Source organism: Rhea pennata, chromosome 3, assembly GCF_028389875.1.
Source record: "Rhea pennata isolate bPtePen1 chromosome 3, bPtePen1.pri, whole genome shotgun sequence".
NCBI classification, from domain to species: Eukaryota; Metazoa; Chordata; class Aves; order Rheiformes; family Rheidae; genus Rhea; species Rhea pennata.
The window spans coordinates 57,111,117-57,131,929 of NC_084665.1; the positions used below are offsets into that span (position 1 = coordinate 57,111,117).

At 38.8% G+C, this 20,813-nt stretch overlaps 1 protein-coding gene across 1 annotated transcript in view; it reads left to right on the forward strand.

The window, feature by feature from the left end:
• Nucleotides 1-16,906, forward strand: part of UST (uronyl 2-sulfotransferase) — a 176,031-nt gene extending 159,125 nt beyond the window's left edge. The window contains exon 8 of the mRNA XM_062572365.1: nucleotides 13,195-16,906. Within this exon, the coding sequence (XP_062428349.1) occupies nucleotides 13,195-13,478 (284 nt within the window). The 3' untranslated portion in view covers nucleotides 13,479-16,906. The remainder of the gene's footprint in view (nucleotides 1-13,194) is intronic.
• Nucleotides 16,907-20,813: the final 3,907 nt, after the last annotated feature.

Sequence of the window (20,813 nt, forward strand, 5' to 3'; positions counted from 1 at the left end):
TTGGCCTCCATATAGGTACTGAAATAGGGAGTTTTAAAGTATTCTGGGATCAATATATTCAACACTAAGAAAAAATCTGATTACTTGTATTGGTATCCAAATGAGTGCTGAGCTTATGTGAAAACATGGGCCTTATGGCCCTGTTGGCATGTGTAAGTGCATACAGTCATCCAACACCTTAGGGCTCCCCTCAACTTAAACTTACTCCCAAGTTTCTTGGAGGTGAATTTTGGGATTTCAGACAGGCCATTACAAGGTGCCCTTGATATTTTTTATTATTTGTGTTACCATGAAAAACCCTTAATGTACCACTCTCAGGTTTTTTTGTCATATTTTCCCTATAACTTATAAGCATCTTATAAGCAGGCATTTTTGTTCTAGAAATATAAATATGAGGTAAATAATAATGGAAGATGCATATGGGCAACTAAGCATTAAAACATCGGTACCTTTTAATACCGTTAATTCCTTTATTTGACTAACTCTTGACTAGTGTTCCCCCATCTTAGCTACGTCTTGCTTGAAACATTTTAATCTATGCTTTCTGCTTTGTTTCAAGTATAGTGAGTCTGTATCTACAGAGCCAAAAGTGAAGGGTAAACCTTATAATTTGTGTCACAGTGACCAGCTTAGCACAAATTCAAGTTGTGAAATGACTGCTAAAGTGGTAATATGTTGGCAGAGAGTTCATCCGCTGAAATTATTGCCTTGGTACCACAGAGGAGAATGACTGGGAGTAAGGGACTGAGAATAAGATTGATCTCCTCAAAAAGGCTTTGCACAGCCATGTGAAAGAGCTGTCTTAATGCAGCATGGAAGGTCCTTAACGCCAACATAAATAACTGATAGCTGTAGAGCCCTATGGTCATGTTAAGAGTGAGAAATCGGGCAAAAGACCAGGATTTTTAGGCTGATAGTAATGTGGAAGGACCTGCAGTGTCTTCAGTTATTGCTTTCATTACGCTGGCTCCTCTCAGTGCTCTGCCTGTCTGCTGTGGGCTCAGCTTATGGACCTCTTCTGGCCCTGTTTTCAAGCTTTGCACATTCCTTACAGAACTGCTGTATGGAGTGAATATTTTTTACATACACTCTGCCCTCATGGCCTTTCAAGCCCAATGCTACCTTTATATCTGTAGGGTTTTTAAAAAGTTTCTGCAAGAAGTTGACAGTGCTATTTTCCTGCTTTCTTTTGCATGCTATATCTAACTTTTTCTCTATGTGTTTTAGTCCATAGCAGGACATGGCCCACAATGACTGTTCCCTAAAGACTATTGATATTCTCATGTCAATAGATTTGTCTGTTTATGTTGATGCAGCTCGTAACATTGTGTGTCTCATGAATAATATTGGGGAGCTTTATTTTGCCACTTTTGCTAATTGAAATGCAGGCTAAACGTTATTCAACAAAGGCCTGGTTTGCTGCTCCCTGTTCCCTCCCCAAAAATGATTTTTGTAAAGAGTTCTTCACTGCTGTCCCATCCTTCCTGGTTTCCCATTATACTCATCCAGCAACATTAACATTTACATGTGGCCTTTCGTACTTACATGGAAAAAGAAAGACAGTAGGTCATTTTATTTCTTAGTTTCATGCAGTATGGTCTGGAAGCATGGTAGTCATTATGTCAAGGCTAGTGATGTCATTAAATCAAAAAAGTGCAGTCATTTTTGAAAGTTTGATGCTAGCCAGTCTCTCTAACAGTGAAGAGAAATCATGGATTGAGACACTGCAGACTTGAGATAATATGCAGGATCAAGTGAGGATGTGTCGGCTTTTCATACCATGTAAATCTACCATCCTGATTCATGGGTGTTTTCATAACACTCAGCTAATTTCCTTAACCTGCAATAGAGTTATGGTGACTGAAAATATACTTCCTGTAAACAAGATGATAGATGGCAGAAATATTTGCCCATGTATCTTTCCTCCTCTCAGCACAGTAATGTTAAATGTGACTTGAATTATAAAAGGATTATTGAGCAAACTATTTGCCTAATGGATTGCTCTTGTGCTGATACAAAAGCAAGTACAGTCAAGGTTTGCTGGAAGATATCACATAAGTCTGTGAAGACAGATGGTAAGTACTACAGGGGAGGCTGCCTTTGCTACTGGTTGGTGTAAATGCACTGGGGTTCCTAGGGAGGCCTTCTTCTGCAAAGATTGTAGTCTTACAAATATGTATCAGAACCGTCATTTTTCCCTTTCAGGAGAAAAATATACTGTATGGAAAACAGAACAAGTACACGTGTGCATAAATTTTGGTGTTTGAACGGCATCTAAAAATGTCCTATATTAATTTGTATTAACCTGAGTAGACTAAAAGCACACTTCACCTTAAATCAGGGCCAGCTTCTGAAAACTCTCAGACATATAAATAATTCCTTGGAAAAGTTTCCTGCAACAGCTCACCAAGACAGTACATCCTGTAATATAACATCTGAGGTAGTTCATGTCACTAAAATGCTTAGAATCAAACAAGTCGCTTAAACCCTGCAGATTTTGTTTTCAAGTTCTCTGCCCTTGGCTGTGCCCGTGCTCCTAGGGAGCTGTTGAGGTTGCCATGTAGGTAGCCACTGCTTCCATATGTAACCTCCACAGCAGCACTTCCCGGTGAGGTGCTGGGGGAGAGAGATGACCTCTAGAGTTGCAGTGAACCCCGAGAATCCCAGAGGCTCTGTTACAGAGACTGCAAAAGCCCAGGTACAAATTCAGCTGGAGTTTGGTTTAATGATTTGTGAAATCCAGCAGGAGCCTTGGTCACTGTGAAGCCCTGAGATAGCTAAACATTTGGCTTATTTACCTGTTAAACTCCAGTTGTGTAGACATTGCTGCTGCTGTTTCTGTGGAAAAGAGCGAGGATGCTCCACTTTCTGATGGGCTTGTTATGGCAGGTGTAGATGGGAGCAGTGGGTCACCTGGAGATTCCCAAAGGAAAGAAAGATGCATTCTTGCTTCTGGTTCATAAAAACGCCAATGACATGAAGACTCTGGCAGCCTTATGGCTTTAGCCCTATTGAGACACTCTGCATTGCCTTCTAACCTGGATGAGGTAGGAAAATCAAGGCAGTCCCTTGTAAGGAAAAGCATGGGGTGAGAACTGTATTAGCTGCACTAGGAGATGGCACTTCTCTCTCTGCACTTTCAGTCAATATAATTCCTCTTCTTTTTAGTTTTTCTCTTGCTGAAACAAGTCTGCCTGTGTTAAACAACGGACCGTTTTCCTCAGTTTTGGCCAGAGGAGGAAGCCTTTGTCCCAGTACCCTGGCAGCTGGCCAAGAGAGTCGGGCTGTGGGCCAGAAGGGGGTGAACTTGAAAGGAACAGTGTGTTGTTTCTGCTCTTGTTGCATTCTTCCTTCTTTACTAGTGCCTCAGCCTCTGGCTGTCTTTAGTAGCTCATTATACACAAAAGAACATAACGGGAAAAGAGATTTTTTTTTTCTTGACCTTCTTTAACTTACAGTAATAAGAAGCAAAGCAATTTCAGACCTTTGAGTTGTCTGTATACGGACATAGTTAGTAGGAAATCTCTTTAGAACCAAACAGATTTCTCATTGGGAGAAAAGAATTGATATTTTATTTTCTTCTCCATTTTAATAGTAGTATTTTTATAATAAGATATACCTTTCAGTCCCATTGTACCATACCAGTAGTGGTTTTATCTGTACGGTGCATGGATTTTATTATTGACCATTACTTTGTTTTTTTAATCTTTTTGTTTTTTTCCTTTCTTATTTCAATACTTATAAAATATCATATAAGCAGTCATATGAAGGCTCTAGGAAGACAACAGGAGCCAGCACTTTGAATTAAGAATTTTAAGATCATATACTCAAGCTTTTTTTAACTTACCTAGTTAATTTTTAAGTTTGCATTCCTGCAAGACCTCATATTACAAAATGGTGACCACTAGGCTTTGGAGAGTCAACCACTAGAAATGGTAGCAAACTGGGTGTTCAAACATTTTTCCAAAAATGACATAATTTAGGTATCTCACAGACATTTACAAAAAGACTTTCAAAAGTGATGCTTCGGATGTGGAAGCTGAGACCTTTAAGACTTCAGGAATTTGCAGCTATGAAAGATGGATCATTAGATCATTAAGTAGACAATTAGATCATTCAGTTTGGCTTCTGTGCAATAGGCCACACAATTTCACTTATTTTCTGCACAGTAAGAAGTAACTTACTTCGCAGTAGTAAGTTACTGTAACTACTACACTGACTTGCAGTGGTCAATACCTTGAGTTGGTTAAGACATCCACTTTTGATATAAAAATATCAAGGGGCAGCAAAGCTACCAACTCCTTTTCTTATTTTGTTCCAGTGATTAATCACCTTCACTACTTAAAAAATATTATGCCTTATTTCCAATTCACATTATTCTGGCTTCAGCTTCCAGCTTTTCAGTACCCAGAGTTTTCTCACTATGAAAGTATGTAGATGCTGTAATCAAGTCACCTCTCAATCTTTTTTTTTTTTTTTTTTTTATTTTTGGGTAAGCCAAATGGAGTGAATTTATCATCCCACTCTAAAGTGTTCTTTCCAACCCTGGAATTCATTTTGAGGCTCTTTTTTGTACCCTGATTTAGGATGTGGTTACTAAAACTGAATACTATATGCCAGTGTTGCACTCATCAATACTATATATGGAAATAAAAACACCTCTATCTCACTCCATCCCACTTAGACATCTTAAGTTTGCACAGCATGCTTCTTCTGTTATTTCCTTTTTGTGGACAAAATCTTTGACGCCAGTCTACTGTTACCTTAAGACAAAGGCAAGATGCCTGCTCTAAGTTCTCAAGTCCCGGGCTGTATCTATGTTTGCAGATTTTCTGCATAACATATCTGCAGTGTGTTTTTTTTCTGCTCATCAGCCCAGCTGAAACTTGTCTAGGTCACTGCAACTTCCCCTACTCTCTGCAAAATGTAGTAATGTTAGTATCTGCCTAACCTAATATGTAACACTATTCACAAGTGATCTGCAAGAACCTATTTTTAAATTGTGGTTTTGTCAAATTGTCAAGTTAACTGGATTCATTCAATAGTACTTATGCAGCTATAAAAGGTAGGTTAGAAATTTCATATGAACTGCAAGCATAGCAATTCTCTCAGCAATTTGAACTAGAGAATCCTGGTATTTCCTCTGCAGATGATTTTGGTTTTGGCACCTTCAACTGTGTCTAGTTCAACTTAGAAGTTGCTTAACAGCAGTAAAAGTACCTGACCACATTCTTAAAAGAATCTGCCTTTTCATTCTACCAATGTGAGTTAATTTTCAGCTTTTTACTTTCTTGTATGCTAATTTACTTTAGCTGGGAATGCTGCATTAAATTGCCAAATATAGAGAGTCTCTTAGAAGATTCTGTGAGATTTGGTATCTGATTATGTGTGAGATAAAGCACATTTTCAGTCTTCTCGGACAGAGCCAGAGGCAGTGTGTTGTTTGGTAGGGTAGGCTGAGGTGTCCCGTGCAGCTGGAAATCCACATCATTAGATTGTACAGCTTGGAATTGGTAGAGATAAAAACACTAACACTGTGAAGAGTTTCCCGGAGGAAATTTGGAGATTTCATAATAACTACTTCTTGGCTGGAGAAGATACCTCAGAAAGTGATAAGTTTACAAAGTTTGGGGGAAAGGTATATATTTGTATTGTTGAATAGTCCACATTTTGTAAGGCAAGTGTTTCATAATAGTGATACAATACTTTTAATAGTTTAAGTAGTACTTCAGCACACCATTGAATTATATCACTGTTACATTGTTCAGTTCACAGCCAGGCCAGTAAGGTGTTTACTTCCACAGTATATTCGCCACATATATGATTTGTATCCTGTAGGAAAATGATGCTTTTATTGGTTTCAACCTTATAAATCCAAGATACTTAGTACATTTCACACAATCGCAGAAACATTGAGGTTGGAAATCTCTGGAAATCATCTAGTCCAACTCCCCTGCTCAAGCAGGATCACCTAGAGCAGGCTGCCCAGGATCATGTCCAGATGGCTTTTGAATATCTCCAAGGATACAGACTCCACAACCTTTCTGGGCAACCTGATCCAGTGCTCAGTCACCCTCGCAGTAAAGAAGCTTTTTCCTCGTGTTCATATGGAATTGCCTATGTTTCAGTTTGTGCCTGTTGCTTCTCCCCTTATCACTGGGAACCACTGAAAAGAGTCTGACACTACCCTAATTACACCCTCCCTTCAGATATCTTACACACTTAATCATATCCCCCCCTCAGTCTTCTCCAGGGTGAATAGGCCCTGCTCTCACAGCCTTTCCTCATACGGGAGATTCTCCAGTCCCTTAATCATCTTAGGAGCCTTTCACTGGACTCACTTCAGTAGATGCATGTCTCTCTTGCAGTGGGGAGCCCAGAACTGGACACAGTACTCCAGATGCAGTCTCACCAGGGCAGAGCAGAGGGGAAGGATTAACTCCTTCAACCTGCTGGCAGTGTTCTACCTAATGCAGCTGAGGATACCATTAGCCTTCTTGGCCACAAGGGCACATCGGTGGCTCAGTCAACTTGGTGTCTACCAAGACCCCCAGGTCCTTCTCCTCAGAGCTGCCTTCCAGCAGGACAGCCCCCTATTTCTCACTAACATTGTTCTTTTTTCATTTCTCTTCATTGTTCTGGTTTTATATCATGCCTCCTTGGTGTTTACATCCTTCAGTATTAGTAACTGTTTATTATGTGTCTTTCAGAATTTCTCAGCTGTTCCTGGATAATCTCTCTCTCATTTTTTTTTTTTTTTTTTTTTTTTTTTTGCAGTCCCTCCATTTTTCATTTTTCTCTGCTACATTATCATTCTCTGAGCTCCCTGCAGTAGATTAAAAGTGATATTATTCTTTCCTCTGGTTTCTTTATTCATTGTAATGGTAACAAGAAACAGAATTGCTGTAATGGACTCATCTAGTTCAGGATCCATCACTGGCAGCTGTCATTTTCGAGTGTCTGCACTAATTATAATCTGGTGTATTTGATAAGTAAGAAGTCAGATTTGCCTGGGATTGCATGCCACCAGTGTTGAAATTAAACTCAGGTCTCTGAAGTTCTGGGTATCGCCATTACCTCTGGATAGCTGTCATGTAAGAGAGAATTGTATCTTACAGTTAAGAGATAGGACATTACTGTGTGCCAATATGCTGGAGTTTTCTTTCTGATCTCTGGAGTTAGTAGTTCTCTGTCATGAAACACAATCATTTATGTCCTTAGTAAAACGAAGCAAGCATTGCTAGTGAGCATAGTGTAACAGTTCTCATTGTGCACAGAAATGTCTAATCTTTGTCTCCATCTTGTTAAATCTTGCGCCTTATTTTGTTAATGTGAATAACTGAGAAGAGTTAACTTCTTTTACGCAGTACATTCTAGCAATAAGAAGATTAAAAAGTGGGTTTCATAGTATTTCAGGCATACAAATTACCGCCTACTATGGGGCAAATTGCCCTTACCTTTTCATCGACTTTATTTTTTTAATACACTTCCCAATTGGTGACTCCACTAGGTCTCCTCCGCAGTTTCTCTTTTACTTTGGCAAACATTCATCTACACAAGTTGATCAACTGCACAGTGTGGCCGTATGGCACTGCCTTCCTCCTCCTGCCGGAGCGCAGGAGCCTGCCCCAGCCCCAGGGCTCTTCAGAGCAGTACCAGGGCCGGGACCGTCAGGAGGGCAGTACGTGGGCCAAGCGCAATGGTGTGTCATCCGTTCTCCCAAAACTGTCCTTTCCCAGATACCCTGCATAAGCCTTGCTAAAAATGTCAAGAAAACCTGACTCTCACTATGCCTGAGAGTTTTCTACTGTACTGGAGCTGAATATTTGGGGGAAGGGGAATAGAGTGGATCTAGTGTAGCTATCAGCGTCTTATTTTAACACTTCACTGATTTGAGTGGCATATCAAACAGAGGCCCTTAGTGATTCGTACGTCACATCTAACCACAGTGACATACATATATTTCCATTTAAATCTGTGGAGAAGTAGGTATGCGCTGTAGCTCAGCTGCATATGATTGAAATGTGGGGCCTCCCTGTGTAGTTCCAGGAAATGAGTTTACTATATCTTTGACAACTATCATGTTCACACAGTCTTAGAGCAGCAGAGCTTGATGTAGGATTTTTCCACTGTGAGTGTTAGCCTGGCTAGCCCACAGTTACACTTGCTTGCAGCATTCCTGTGCTGGCTCAGCCTCAGCTACATCTCCCTACCTGAGCTCTGAGGACTCTCAACTCCTTGCAACTTTGTTCAGTATTGAGGACTACTCAGGAGTCAGCCTTTGCATCTGTTTGCATCAGCTGAAACATTAGAACACTGGCGAGAGCATAACTCATAAATTCTCTTTTGAGGTAGAGAATGCCTTTAGGATCATTTTGTCTAAATATGGCAATCCAAGTTTTTTCAAGCCACAAAATATAAAAAAACACTGTTCCCTATGGTTTAGATTTCTGCTGCCTTACTGTGGTAAGTAAGGCAAATTTCTTAATTCCAAAAAAAAAGAGGGGGGGGGGGGAAGTAATGGTAACTATTCATCACCTGGTAACCCAAAAGAATTTAGTTTTCTTCCTCCATGTCTACATACCAGTTTAGTCTTCACCATGTAAATTCAAGGCATGAGCAGGCTATGCTGGGAGGTTTGGTTACTGTACAGTAAATTCTTTTTAATAATTTAAAAGAATGCCAAAGCAAACACAGTTTAAAAAAATAACCCCAAAAAGTAAATGGTGCAGTTTGTTGCCCTCCATATGGTTAGCTGTCTCAAAGGTCATAAAATGAGGTCCAGGTCCTTTGGTGGGACAGCTGGGTTTATATACCATATGCAGATTGTTATATTGGCTTAAAGCCAGATCTACATAATTTTTCCATTTTGCTTATAAGTTGAGGAGAGGTGGTTAAGGTGACTTCAAGGGGCTGTTCTGTGATTTCATTCATATTTGTATTAAAAGACCTTTTAAGAGAATTTAAGATTAGAAACCAATCTAAATAAAACTCAAGTGCAAAAAAGTCAAGTTCACTTGTTTTATTAAAATCCAAGACTGAAGCCCAGCACTGCCTTGACTTGCACCATGTGACAAACAGTATCCCATAGCTATGTATACTCTGCAGTTAGTAATAGTTATACTGAGAGGCAAACCAACAGAAGCCATAAAATCTGCAACACTCTTTAATTTTCCAAAGTATCCATAATGGAATAGAAGTTACCATCCTTGTGGGACAGCTCACTGGAGGGAGGAAAAAAAGAGCCTCCACTGATTAAAACAAAAAATATCACTTCCTGGAGTTTCTTTTGTCTGATGTGCTGACAAGGGAAAGAGAGTTGTGGCCTTTCAAAGCAAGAGTATGGGAGTGTGTATATGTGTGTCTGTATCTATGTGTACATATGTATAGATACATACACGTAGGTATGCACATGTGCATAAAGCAAAACGTAATTGCATGCATCTTGGAATCCTCTTTCAGGACTACTGAAATTGCAAACCCCGGTCAAATTGACACCACAAGTAAAATTTCCTGCTTTCCTGCTCTTCTCCTGCAGTACCTGCCCCATGAGGGTGGCAGGTGGCACCTGGCAGGTTTGGCAGAGTTGGTGCTGGTGGACCTTTTCCTGCCTCGCATACCAACAGTAAATTATTCTTTAACTCGTCCTGCCCCATACCGATCACCCCCGCCAAGAAAACAGTCTAGCCTTTTCACCTTGTCATCATTGGCAGCACTCCTGAGCTGAACACAAGTGCCTCTCTCTGCTGGAAGGAGCAGCCACCAAAGGAAGCTGGTGCTGTAATAAGTGGCTTTTCCCAGTTAGAATCCTGGTGGGACCATATAAATAAAGAGCTTTTTCCAGCTATATAAATGCAGTTTTCTTCTGTAACAGAAATAACCTATGTAAAATAAAATGAAGTTGGCAACCAGTACAAAGGCTTAAGCTTAATAAATAAAATATTTAGTAGCATATATTTGCTGCTGAGTTTGTAAAGAAAACCAGACTGCAAAGCTAGTGGAAGCTACCAGCTAAGCACCAGAAAGAAGAATTTCTTGAAGTGCTAAATCATCATGAGACAGTTCTTTCCTTCTTACCTAAGGACAGATATTCTTCCTTGAGTTTATTCATCTAATAGCTATCAATAAGAACTTGAACAACTAAATGAGAACTTAAAAAGACAAGATTGTTTGTTTTCCTAATCCAGTCTATATGTAAACATGATATAGAAGGGAGTAAGCTCTTCTCTCTTGAAGGGATCCATTGGCCAAAAACATTTCACCCCCATTAACTAGCTACAGATAGTGCTTTCTGTGCTAGTTTTTAGTTTAAACTTTTGTATATATGAATCAAGTTCCACTTCTATCTAAATAAAACTACACAAATTGATAAAATGTAGGCAATCATTAAGTATAAAGCAGGTATCATCATTTCTAAAGGAATAAAAGTATGAAAACTGTAAGAACTCTATATATTATAAAGTTGTTTACTTAGATATGTGATTAGAGATTTCTTAACCAGTGTAAAGCTGGTTATGAAGCTTGGTATAAAAGCTCCACTTAATTACCAAATAGTATGTTTTAATTGTTGCCAACTAGTGGAAACCATTTTTCCATTAGAGAAGAAATTAAGAATACAAACGCATAATAAACAAAGGTTTAAAGCCTAAAGTCACTTTCTGTGATTTTGAATGGCACTGAGATTGGTAAGCTAGTTAACCTGTTCTCTCTTTATATTGTCACTTTTCCACATTTCAAAGCACTTTACTGTAAAAGGTAACCAGAAATGAGAGGGAAAATACCTCGTTTAGATGCTGCTTTTCTTGTGCAGCAGATGTGTGTCACACAATGAAGTTAAATAATGCGAGAATGTCCAGCCCAGTAGCACTTGCTGTCTTGTGTAGCATTATTAAAATGAACAGCTCTCAGTTGTTTTCATTCAATGGCTTTACTTTGAAGTAGAGCCATGTCTGCTGTGTATATTTGTATGTATGTAGATGCACTAAACTATATGAACATAAATCATTTAAAATGTGAATTTTCTCATGTTCACATAGCTGTGCTCTACCTTTCAACTGTATTTTTCAAGGCTTAAAATCTTGTGTAAATATACGTTTTTGTTTAAAGAACATTGCTGTTATGTTCGCTAGGTGGTCTTACCTTTTGTTACTTCTTGAAATAAGTGAAATTTGCCTTTGGTTGAAAATCTTACCTTCCTTAAAAAGTTTTCTTGATTGTTTCTTTTGAATGAATGTACAGCTTGTGGCATCCCCAAAACACCTCACTGCTCCTACTAGGAGCCATTGATCAATCCTTTAAACTTGTGTGTAAGCAACTGTGAAAACTTGCTTTTCTGCAGAGCTGCTGAGCATGTGTTTAGCTTTGCTTGCAAGTGCTCTGAAGACCCCGGTTCAGACTGAGCCTGTGAGCAAAACTCTGCTCATGTCAAAATGCCATTTCAGTTCAGGGACTTTCTCTAGAAGTGACAGTGGTTGCTAGTAACAGGACACCGGTGCCTAGAAGTGGCTTTGCGGGGGCGTTGAGCTGTCCATGGTAGGCTGCGTCATGCCTACAGGTGTGCCGCTGGTCAGTCGTGAACGCTTTGCCAGAGGGTGGCAGCTACCAATGTATTTTCTTCCTTCTTTTCAAAACTGATCAGCATAGCAGAATCTATTTTGAAATGTTCTTTGTTGACTGCTTTCTTCTTGTAAGTTCTTTCTTTGCCATGTTTTGAGGCCAGACCCTTTTGCATTCCTCCGAACTTGCAGTGAGAACTGTTATTACAATAAGAAGTAGGCTTCTGTGTCAAAATCCAGCTTTTCTTCACTACAATAGTTAATCTATATAACCATGTAGAATATGGGATTTCTAACTGGCATTTGGAGCAGCACAGAGGATATAAATATCAAGGAAGGAATGAGTAGCATAAGCCAAGAAACTTCCTGGAACAAAAAGGCAGTTCTCTTGCAAACCTTGCTATCATAGCCAGAAGTGAGGAAGTGACCTAAGGATTGAAAAAATATAAATGAATCTCTTGATTTTTAGAATCGTGGAAAACAGCCTTAAGATGTTCCCTCAGGAAGTATATATACATATATATATATATATATATATATATATATGTATGTATGTATGTATATGTATGTATCCCATTTTTTGCAGATTTTTTTTGTAATCTGGTCTTTAAAGCCTCCAGAGGTAGAGGTTTCATAACACCTGTACTCTACTGCACTGCTTAATGCTCCTTGCCATTAAAAACATTTTTAGCTGATGTCTAATTGGCATCTCATTCCTTCCATGCAAGCCCATTCCTCCTGCCTTATCTGGACATAGTGTATTCTAAAGATGTGATAATTTCCATGTGGGTCACTTTCTGTCAGAGTTAACATATGAGGCCTACTGGATTGGAGCAATGAGATTTCAGAAAGCCTGATTAATTATAGGGGATACCTCTTCATCAATTTAAAAGTCATCTCCACTTGCCTTGAAAAAAGATATAGATGTTTGGGAGAAAACAGTGATTTTGCAGGTCAGTACTTCCAAGTTAAGTACTTTATGATCAATAATGTTTAAAAAGCTTTTACTGTTCTCTTCTCAAAATTGACTTTCAGTTACTTCTCTATCTTGGAGAAGAAAATTCTTGGGATGTTCCAATAGCCTGTTGCCATTGGGAAAAAAAAACAGAAAAATGGTTGCTTAAAGTGTTGAATGAGCATGGCACAGAACATCTGTTCTATTTGTTTAGATTTGAACAATGAGAAAGCACCACTGAGACAGCATTTGATTGTAATTGATTAGCTCAGCTCAACTGTGTGTTGGATGAATGCTTTCCATACATCAGTCAAAATTTGCCAAGCTAGGCAAAATTATATGTTTCTCTGTATATAGTTTATGCTCATAGTTGGAGTGACCTAATTTGCATTAGATAGCCCTTGCCAGTTAAGAACCTGAGTTGACTGTGTGCAATGCCGAATGTTGTGAACTAGCCATATTTAAACATACAAGTCTAACTTCAAACATCTATAATATTTCATCTCTCATGAAAAATAAATAAATTATTAAGGAGGCAAATGAAGCTTATTTTTTTATGAGTAATATAGTAGGGCCATGCCTTAATTAAAAAAAAAAAAAGAGAGAGAGAGAGAGAGATAGAGAGAGAGGTTTAGGTATGGTCTCTTTATTCAATGCCTGCCATGTTTTTGGTTTTTTTTGCAGAACATAGGAAACTTGGCAATTTGACTGTGACAGTGAAAAAGACCGTCCCATCTCCAGAAGCCATACAGATCCTCTACCAACGCATGAGATACGAATACGAGTTCTATTACTATGTCAAAGAACAGTTTCACCTGCTAAAGCGCAAGTTTGGACTCAAGTCTCATATCAGGAAACCACGTCCCAGACCCGAGTTCTTCATTCCTTCTCCCCTGGAAACAGAAGAACCAATAGACGATGAGGAAGAAGATGATGAAAAATGGCTAGAGGATATCTATAAAAGGTGATGAAAGCAAGAGCCATCCTTCTCTCCTGGTGACCCCTTCAGCTTTCTTAAGATTTTTTTAATTATTATTAAAAGTAATTCTTTAAGGAACTGAGTTAATGAGCAGCAGCATTTAAAACAGAATAAAAGAGAACATTCCCGAGTGTTGGGGAAATTGGAAGATACCTGGTTTGATGGGTTTAATTTTATTATACTGTCTTGGCTCCATAGAATCCTTGATGAAACATAGTTTAAGACAGAACTATCTACAGTCTCATCACAAAATAACTTTTGGAGTGCACAGCAGTCCTCTGGGCATCTGCAGAACATAAAAGAATAGATTAGGCAGTATTGCAAAGTAAGTTTACAGACTTCTCATCTCTCACTTTCTCTAGAAACAAGTCTTCATTGCATAATGCTGCAGCATTAACAACCAGAAATGAGAAGTTAGTGAGCCACTTGGGAAAAGTGCCTATTTCTGATCAGACAAAGCTAGTGTTTCAGTGGTACAGCCAGAACCATTGTTACTGTCTACACATCAAAGGAAAACAGACTCAAAAGTAGATTAGACTGTGGTTTCTGAATAACTATGTGTAGGAGGAGCAAGTGTACTGTTTTGGCAAATTAATATTAATTATTGGAAATACGGCAAGTTACAGGAACTAGATATTTCTGGTGAACTCGTCTTGTTCATAGAGTGGAAAAAGTTACCAGGTCAATGACTGGCAAGAATGGATGAAAAGTCTGTAAGGCTGGGTTACATGATTTGTAGAGTTTTGTTTCTGCAGTTCAGTGCATTTCTTTTAGGCTGCAATGGAAGCGGTGCAGTATATGTCTTTTCAGGAAAATTATTTGTAGATCATTACTGTTACTATGGATCAGAAATGTGAAGAGATACGAAATGTCATTCACCTAAGAAATATAAATGGTATGGAACTCCTATTACCATGAGCAATATTTCTGTCATCTCAGAATTTAAATCTTCGTGTCTGAAGCAGAGTGCAGCTGCCCCACCATTCCAAGAACCAGATGTCAACTTTTTAATATGACTATAAGAAAATAAATAATATGGAGATACACAACTTTTCTAGTTTAAATATTTCAGAATGATAAAACTAGGGGGAAAAAGATCCATGCTCTGTAAAACCAAAGTCAATTCAATGACACGCTGTTAAGAGAGTCACTGTGAAAGGTTACCCATACTAATCACTACAAGTATTATCAGTAAACACTATAAAGTGGAATGGTAGAGGCTGGGAGGTGAAGTAGGAATAGCTCCAATATGTGACGTGCCGTTGTCTTTAAGGTAAGTATCCTTAGGGTTTCCTGTGACATGTGGGCTAGAGGGTTCTTCGGCGGTATGCCTGGATAGGTGATGCAGGATTGACAGATGTGCATGCAGGAACAGGCAGAGCTCCTTGGCTATTTGCTCCACAGTAGAACGGGAGAGACCTCAGGGTCTCGATGAAACCTTGGCTTCTTGGGCACTGTTGTTGCCCAGAAGGAGCTGAACGAGTAGTGGGGTAGTAGCAATAAATCCTGTCCTAGAGAACAGGAAAGAAACATGGCAGCACCTTGTCAGGATGAATCCCAATAACACTTCTGGGATAATACAGCTGTATCTAACTCGAGTTTTTCTCAAACATCTACTAGGCAGTTTTTGCTTTTTATTATGTGGCTGCCTCAGCAGTGTGTTTGCTGTCTGCAAGATAATCCTTTGGTTTGAAATAACAAGCAAAAGTTATTTTGTGATGGATGAGGCATATAAACTTGGGCTAAGCTCAGATGTGCTTCTCAAGGGTTTTCTTTTCCATGAGCCTGCTGGTAGCTGATAGACATTATGGACCATCCTTATCACCAGTCAGTCTTAACTGTACTTACATGCAGAGGACTAAAATAAAGAAGTGTAATCATGCTAAGACAAGATGCTAATTTAAAGAAAATATTATAGAGAAGATTCTGCTTTCATTATGAACATCCCAGTTTCATGGTAACAATGCACTACCATGAGGGAACACATTAAAGAAAGCTGGAAATTGCACAGATAACAACTAACATATTAGCTAAAATATGAATCTGCTGCATTGTATATTTTAAGTGGTTTCTATGAAATTACATTGAAAGAGTAATGATTAGTTTACACACTGTGGAACTGTTATATTTTGGAAAGAAAGTTAATATTCTCACCTTTCAGAAAATTCTGTTAGAATCCTTTTTGCCAATGTTATAACAAAATAATCAGTCATTTAACACATTCACCCTTCCTGCAAGTTCCCTGCTGCTTTCTGTAAAGCCTATTTTTATCTGTTTATTTAAAGGTATCTTCAGCCATCACTACTTTATAACCTAAGTACAAAAACTGTTTAATGATTTACTCGCTAGGTTTTAATGTTGTTACATTTTTCAAACCAATCAACCCGGCCTCTCCTCCCTGAATGGTACTTCATGAATTTATTTGGCACACAGCTTCTAAGATTCCTGGTCTTACAGTCCATTTGTCTGTCATTAAATATATTATATTTTACTTAATTGTTAAAAGGTACGTTTTAAGCTGGTTAATTTTTGACTTATTTATTGAAACTTTTCAGCACATTCCAAATTCCAAGTTGCTCAGGAAGAACTTGATTTAAATGATTTTATTTTGGTCTGATGAATATTTCTTATTCAAAAAAAAAATTATTGTTTGTAAGCCTTTAGCCCACGACAGCTTTGTAGGAAGTGCCATGCATGTATTTGTAAATCTTTGTGGGAGAAAAAGGTGGGTGCTTGACATTTATGAAAAGAAGAAAACATATGTGTACATTAGCTTAGGTATAAATGAAAGCAACGAATGTTTAGGGATGAAATATTCTTTAACTTATTCTCTACCATTTCCTGAAATATAAACAAGCCATATGACTCTCTATTTTTCAGTCCAGTGATGTTAAAAATAAAACTTGTACATTTTTTCATAGCGCCATAGTCTACTTGCTTGCACTAGTTTTCTTGTCTGGGTATAATGACTATGGGAAATACTTTGTTTGGAATTGCATCTAGCAGAACAGTATTTTATACAACATAGTTTTATTATCTAGAAGTCATACTTTAGAAGTGAGATTTGGACAGGTTGTTCCCAGGTTGTTCTATGTCCTGAACTGTCTGGAGGTATAAGATTGAAGGCTGAATTACTTCATTCACCTGAGAAATGCAATAAGTACCCAGAAATACATTGGGTCATGTGCTTTATTGCTGCTAAGTAGAAAGAAATTTTGTGTAGAAGAGAAACAGCTTGATCCCCATACACTGCATTTTACTAGACTTGCTATTTGATAGCCAGGCTGAAAAGCTCCAATAGTCCAAAGCTATTTTATAATGTAAGAGAAACATCAGTGCTTTCACACTAAAGAGAAAATCAACCATTGTTATAATGCAGCATTCTGGAAAAAATAAATTTTAGTTTTAAGTTTCAAATGTCAGTGACAAATGGTGCATTTTTTTGTTCCTGTTTATTTTTTTTCCACACCAATTATTCTGATGATACAAGACTGAGTCAGGGTTTCTAAAATGCACTTATAAGTAGAGAAGTAGTTCAGCAGAGCTCAAGGTATGTGAAATTAATGGTAGGTTTGAATCATTTCAGTTTTTTTACAGTTCTTTATCATTGGACCTTTTCTGATGCGTTGTTTGACTTTTGTAGTATAGTATGGTATGCATTCTGTAAAAACACAGAACAAAATTACAGGTTTTAAACACTGGAGAGCAGATTTGTGGATTACAGCCATTGAATTGTTCCTCCTCTCGATATTTGATGTAATTAAAATATTTAAAGAAAGGGTGCATTTTTTGACTGACAAGAAGAAACACACCAGATGCCAATTTTGATCCTCTTATCAAATGAGAAAAAAACATGGTCAAATTATTTTAGAAACCATCCTATTAGAAAGTAGAGGTCTGTAATTCCCAGTTAAGGATAATAGTGCTCTGATCTTTTCCTCCATTTGAAGAAAGGGAATATCTGTGATGATAGATCATAGCTTAAACCAACAGCAGCAACATCTTTGTGAGCTACAATACTGTAATACAATACCACCACATTCTTTTGTTTTATTTCTTTTTAAAGAATCAGCTTTTAATGCAAAAACTCCAGCAAGTATATAAAACCTTGCTGATCAATCTGTTTGCATGAGCCAAAACCAAAGAAAAGAATTGAGCATTGTTACAGTCGAACCTCCATGAATAAACTCCATGTGAGGAACAAGAAAGATCTTACCAAGCCTTGAGAATGACTGCCTAGTGGTACTGGAACCAATGGTTCTGCTGCTATACTGTAGTGTCCCAAGAGAGCGTTTGTAAACCCAGGGTTTATTTAAGCACACAGACATATGGTGTGAAGTGACCTTGAAGAGAATTCAGTGAGAAGCAGCCATGGGCTGGGGGGGGGGGGGTGGGACCTGCAAAGTATTGGAAGTGGGTGGGAGAGATCTTATTTTGAAGGTGAAAAGTTAGATTTCAGCTCCTAGTGTAAGCCACTAGATGCTGATGTCTCACTTACAATTGGAAAATTGTCATATATTTTCTTCAGTTTGTCCAGAAATTGCACTGCATGCCGAGCTGCAGCAGTGATGTGGTGAAGTGAATTTTGGTAGCTCAATTATCATCTTCTGAAAATAGGTCTGTGTAGCAAGAGCACTGGCAAACCCTAACTGTTCTGTCAGAGCACCCATGTGTGACACTCTCACATTTTAAGAGTCTCAGAGGTGGGGTGAAGGACTGTTGTGGGGCAACAGGAGATTGGGCAGAGGGGAAGTTTTCTGCCAATAAATTTATTTGGCCTTTCACACTCCCTTCAGCTTTCAGCGCAAATGTATCCTCCATCTGCCTCTATGTTGTTTCCTGAAAAACATACTTCAGCATTAGTCAAATGGTAAGATTTGGCCAATGCTATATTTGAATGTGGATTTTGAATATAAACTTGCGGATTTCCTTTTCTGAGTATATAAAGAATGCAAGTCTGTTTTTGTGTTTAACTGATTGTGGCTGTCATAAAAGGGTAAGGAATAACACTGGTGTCAGCCAGACGTGGTGTAAGTGTGCTTATACAAACTTTCCCCATCCTTCTGTTACCTTCTTTGTATCCAATGGACAAAAAGACAAATGGCAAAGAATTTTGCTATACCATGGGTGAATATGTGCTGTGAGAAGCAGAGATTAGCAAGAGTGCATCAAGGTAATGCTGCTTAGAGTGAAGCATAAAGGTCTAAAAATTAGGATGATACAGAGCATCCAGCAGAGTTGTTACACAGACTGCTCGCTCTATGAGATCATAATTTGAAATTAAATGCTGCTTCAGGTATGATTTGTATTAAGCCAGCATGGAAAATCCAGTTTTTCCATGCACTTCCAAACTGCTAGCCTACAACACCTGACTTAAGTACATGGCCTATACCTTTAACTGATGCCCAGGAACCGATATGAGAGATAGATTCGATCCGTCAGTAAGCCTCTGTCCAGGCTGAGTGCTAGGACTACCAAGTCAGTCCTTCTCAGTGCAGCAGTGCTGCTAATGAGCTGAGTCATATTTAGTTATTGTGCTTCAAAGGATAAGTGTAGCTGCAGTTTTCAAATATACTGGGCCAGGACAATAAAGGAGACTTCACATAGCTTCAGGGCTGGGTGTGATGGTCAATTAAAATATCTTCCCAGTTTTGAACTCCTGACTATCCCCAGTTCAGGTGCAGTAAGGAAACAGAGGCCTATAGCCCTTGGCCAAATTCCAGAGTATGGCTTCCCGTGGTGCAAAGCCATTGCTCCTTTAAGAGTCTCCTACCTGCTTTTTGCAGTGGTAAACTTAGTGAAGGATGGGGGAAAAAAATGACCATAGTTGTTAGTCATCCTCTGGTTCCCAAAAGAAGACACAACCCTCCGAGATCACGCTGGAGAGGTTTTCTTGAGAAGAAGTGATAGTGAGGCACCAGGGAATGCCTATGGGCCTTTTTTGTTTCCACTTTCTCCACTTGTTTTGTATTTAAATAAAGCCAACCATAGACTGTGTTTGGTGTATTTCCCAAGATCAATGTATGGAGGATATTTCTGCAGTAATCGTGTTGTCTGAATATCTTTGAAAATAATTAATATCTTTATTGTTATGATCTACAGTGGAGATAAGTGTTACTGTCCCCATTTCATACATTGGAAATGGATACAGTGAGGGTATGAGTAATATTCCCACACAGGAAGGTTGTGACAAAGCACAGATTATAATTTAGTTAAATGTCTTAAGCCTTGAATCATATTTCCTATTCTAAGAGAGGTTCTGGCTTTTAGAAGGCAAAACAGGTGACATATGGTGTTGTCTGTTCTTATCTTTCCCTTGAAACTATGCAAATATCTCAGGCACCAGCCTCAATGTGAATGATTTTTTAGTGGTTCAGCAGACCATTTAGGTCCTTTTTGTGACAATGATTAATTCATAAACTTAAAACAACTTAGAATACCTGTAAGAATGGCATGGCTGTAAGTTAGCTTTACAATTGGGAAAGATGATCCTGTAGTAATTACAACAGGTAGGTGGATGGATGGGTGGGTGGAACCACATCTTGGAAAATTAGCTCTTGCAAGAATATGGCCACATATTTTCCCTAAATACATGGTGCTTGAAGAGTACTTGGACATTCATCAAATCTCTGTTTGTATATGTAGTCTAGGTTGTTTTTCCTTTGTATTCCAATAGCGCTTAGAAAACGAGTATATGAAGTGGTGCCTTACTGTTCACCAACCAGCACCAACATACAACAAAAAGACAAACACCACACCATGTAGTTAGTTGGTTTTGTGTATTCATAAAGCTGTTAGAGAGGAGTATATTCCTCTCAGATTAGAGATCTTGGCTTTTCCCTTGTCTTCTCCTGGTGCCTCCCTTACTCTGTTGCCTCAACAGTGGTGCACATTGTTAAACTTTTGCTGGGGAACATCTTAAGGAAGAGTGAACAAACATGGCCATGATCCAAACTCTTCTGTCAAAGTGCCAATACTTTGTGGAAAGCGAGAGCTGCTGAGCTTTTGAGGTTAAACCCACTTGGTAGGTGACAGCTTCATTCTTTTTCCAGATCTAGTTTCTACTCTAAGAATTAGGGCTAGTCTTGGCCTGTCTCTGTTTAAATAACTCAGGCTTAGTAATGCCAAATCCATCTCCTCCGACTTCAAGATGATATGCTGAAATGCACTGGCAGATGAGTGCATCAGGATGCAAAGAAGTCTCAGCAGTGTCAGTCCTCAGATGTGAGCACAGACACTGCTGGTGTCAGGCAGCAGGCCCTGGAAGGCTGGTGTTAGGTGGAGTTTCTCAGTTGTAGCTGGCTGGTGGGCATGTCTGCCAAAT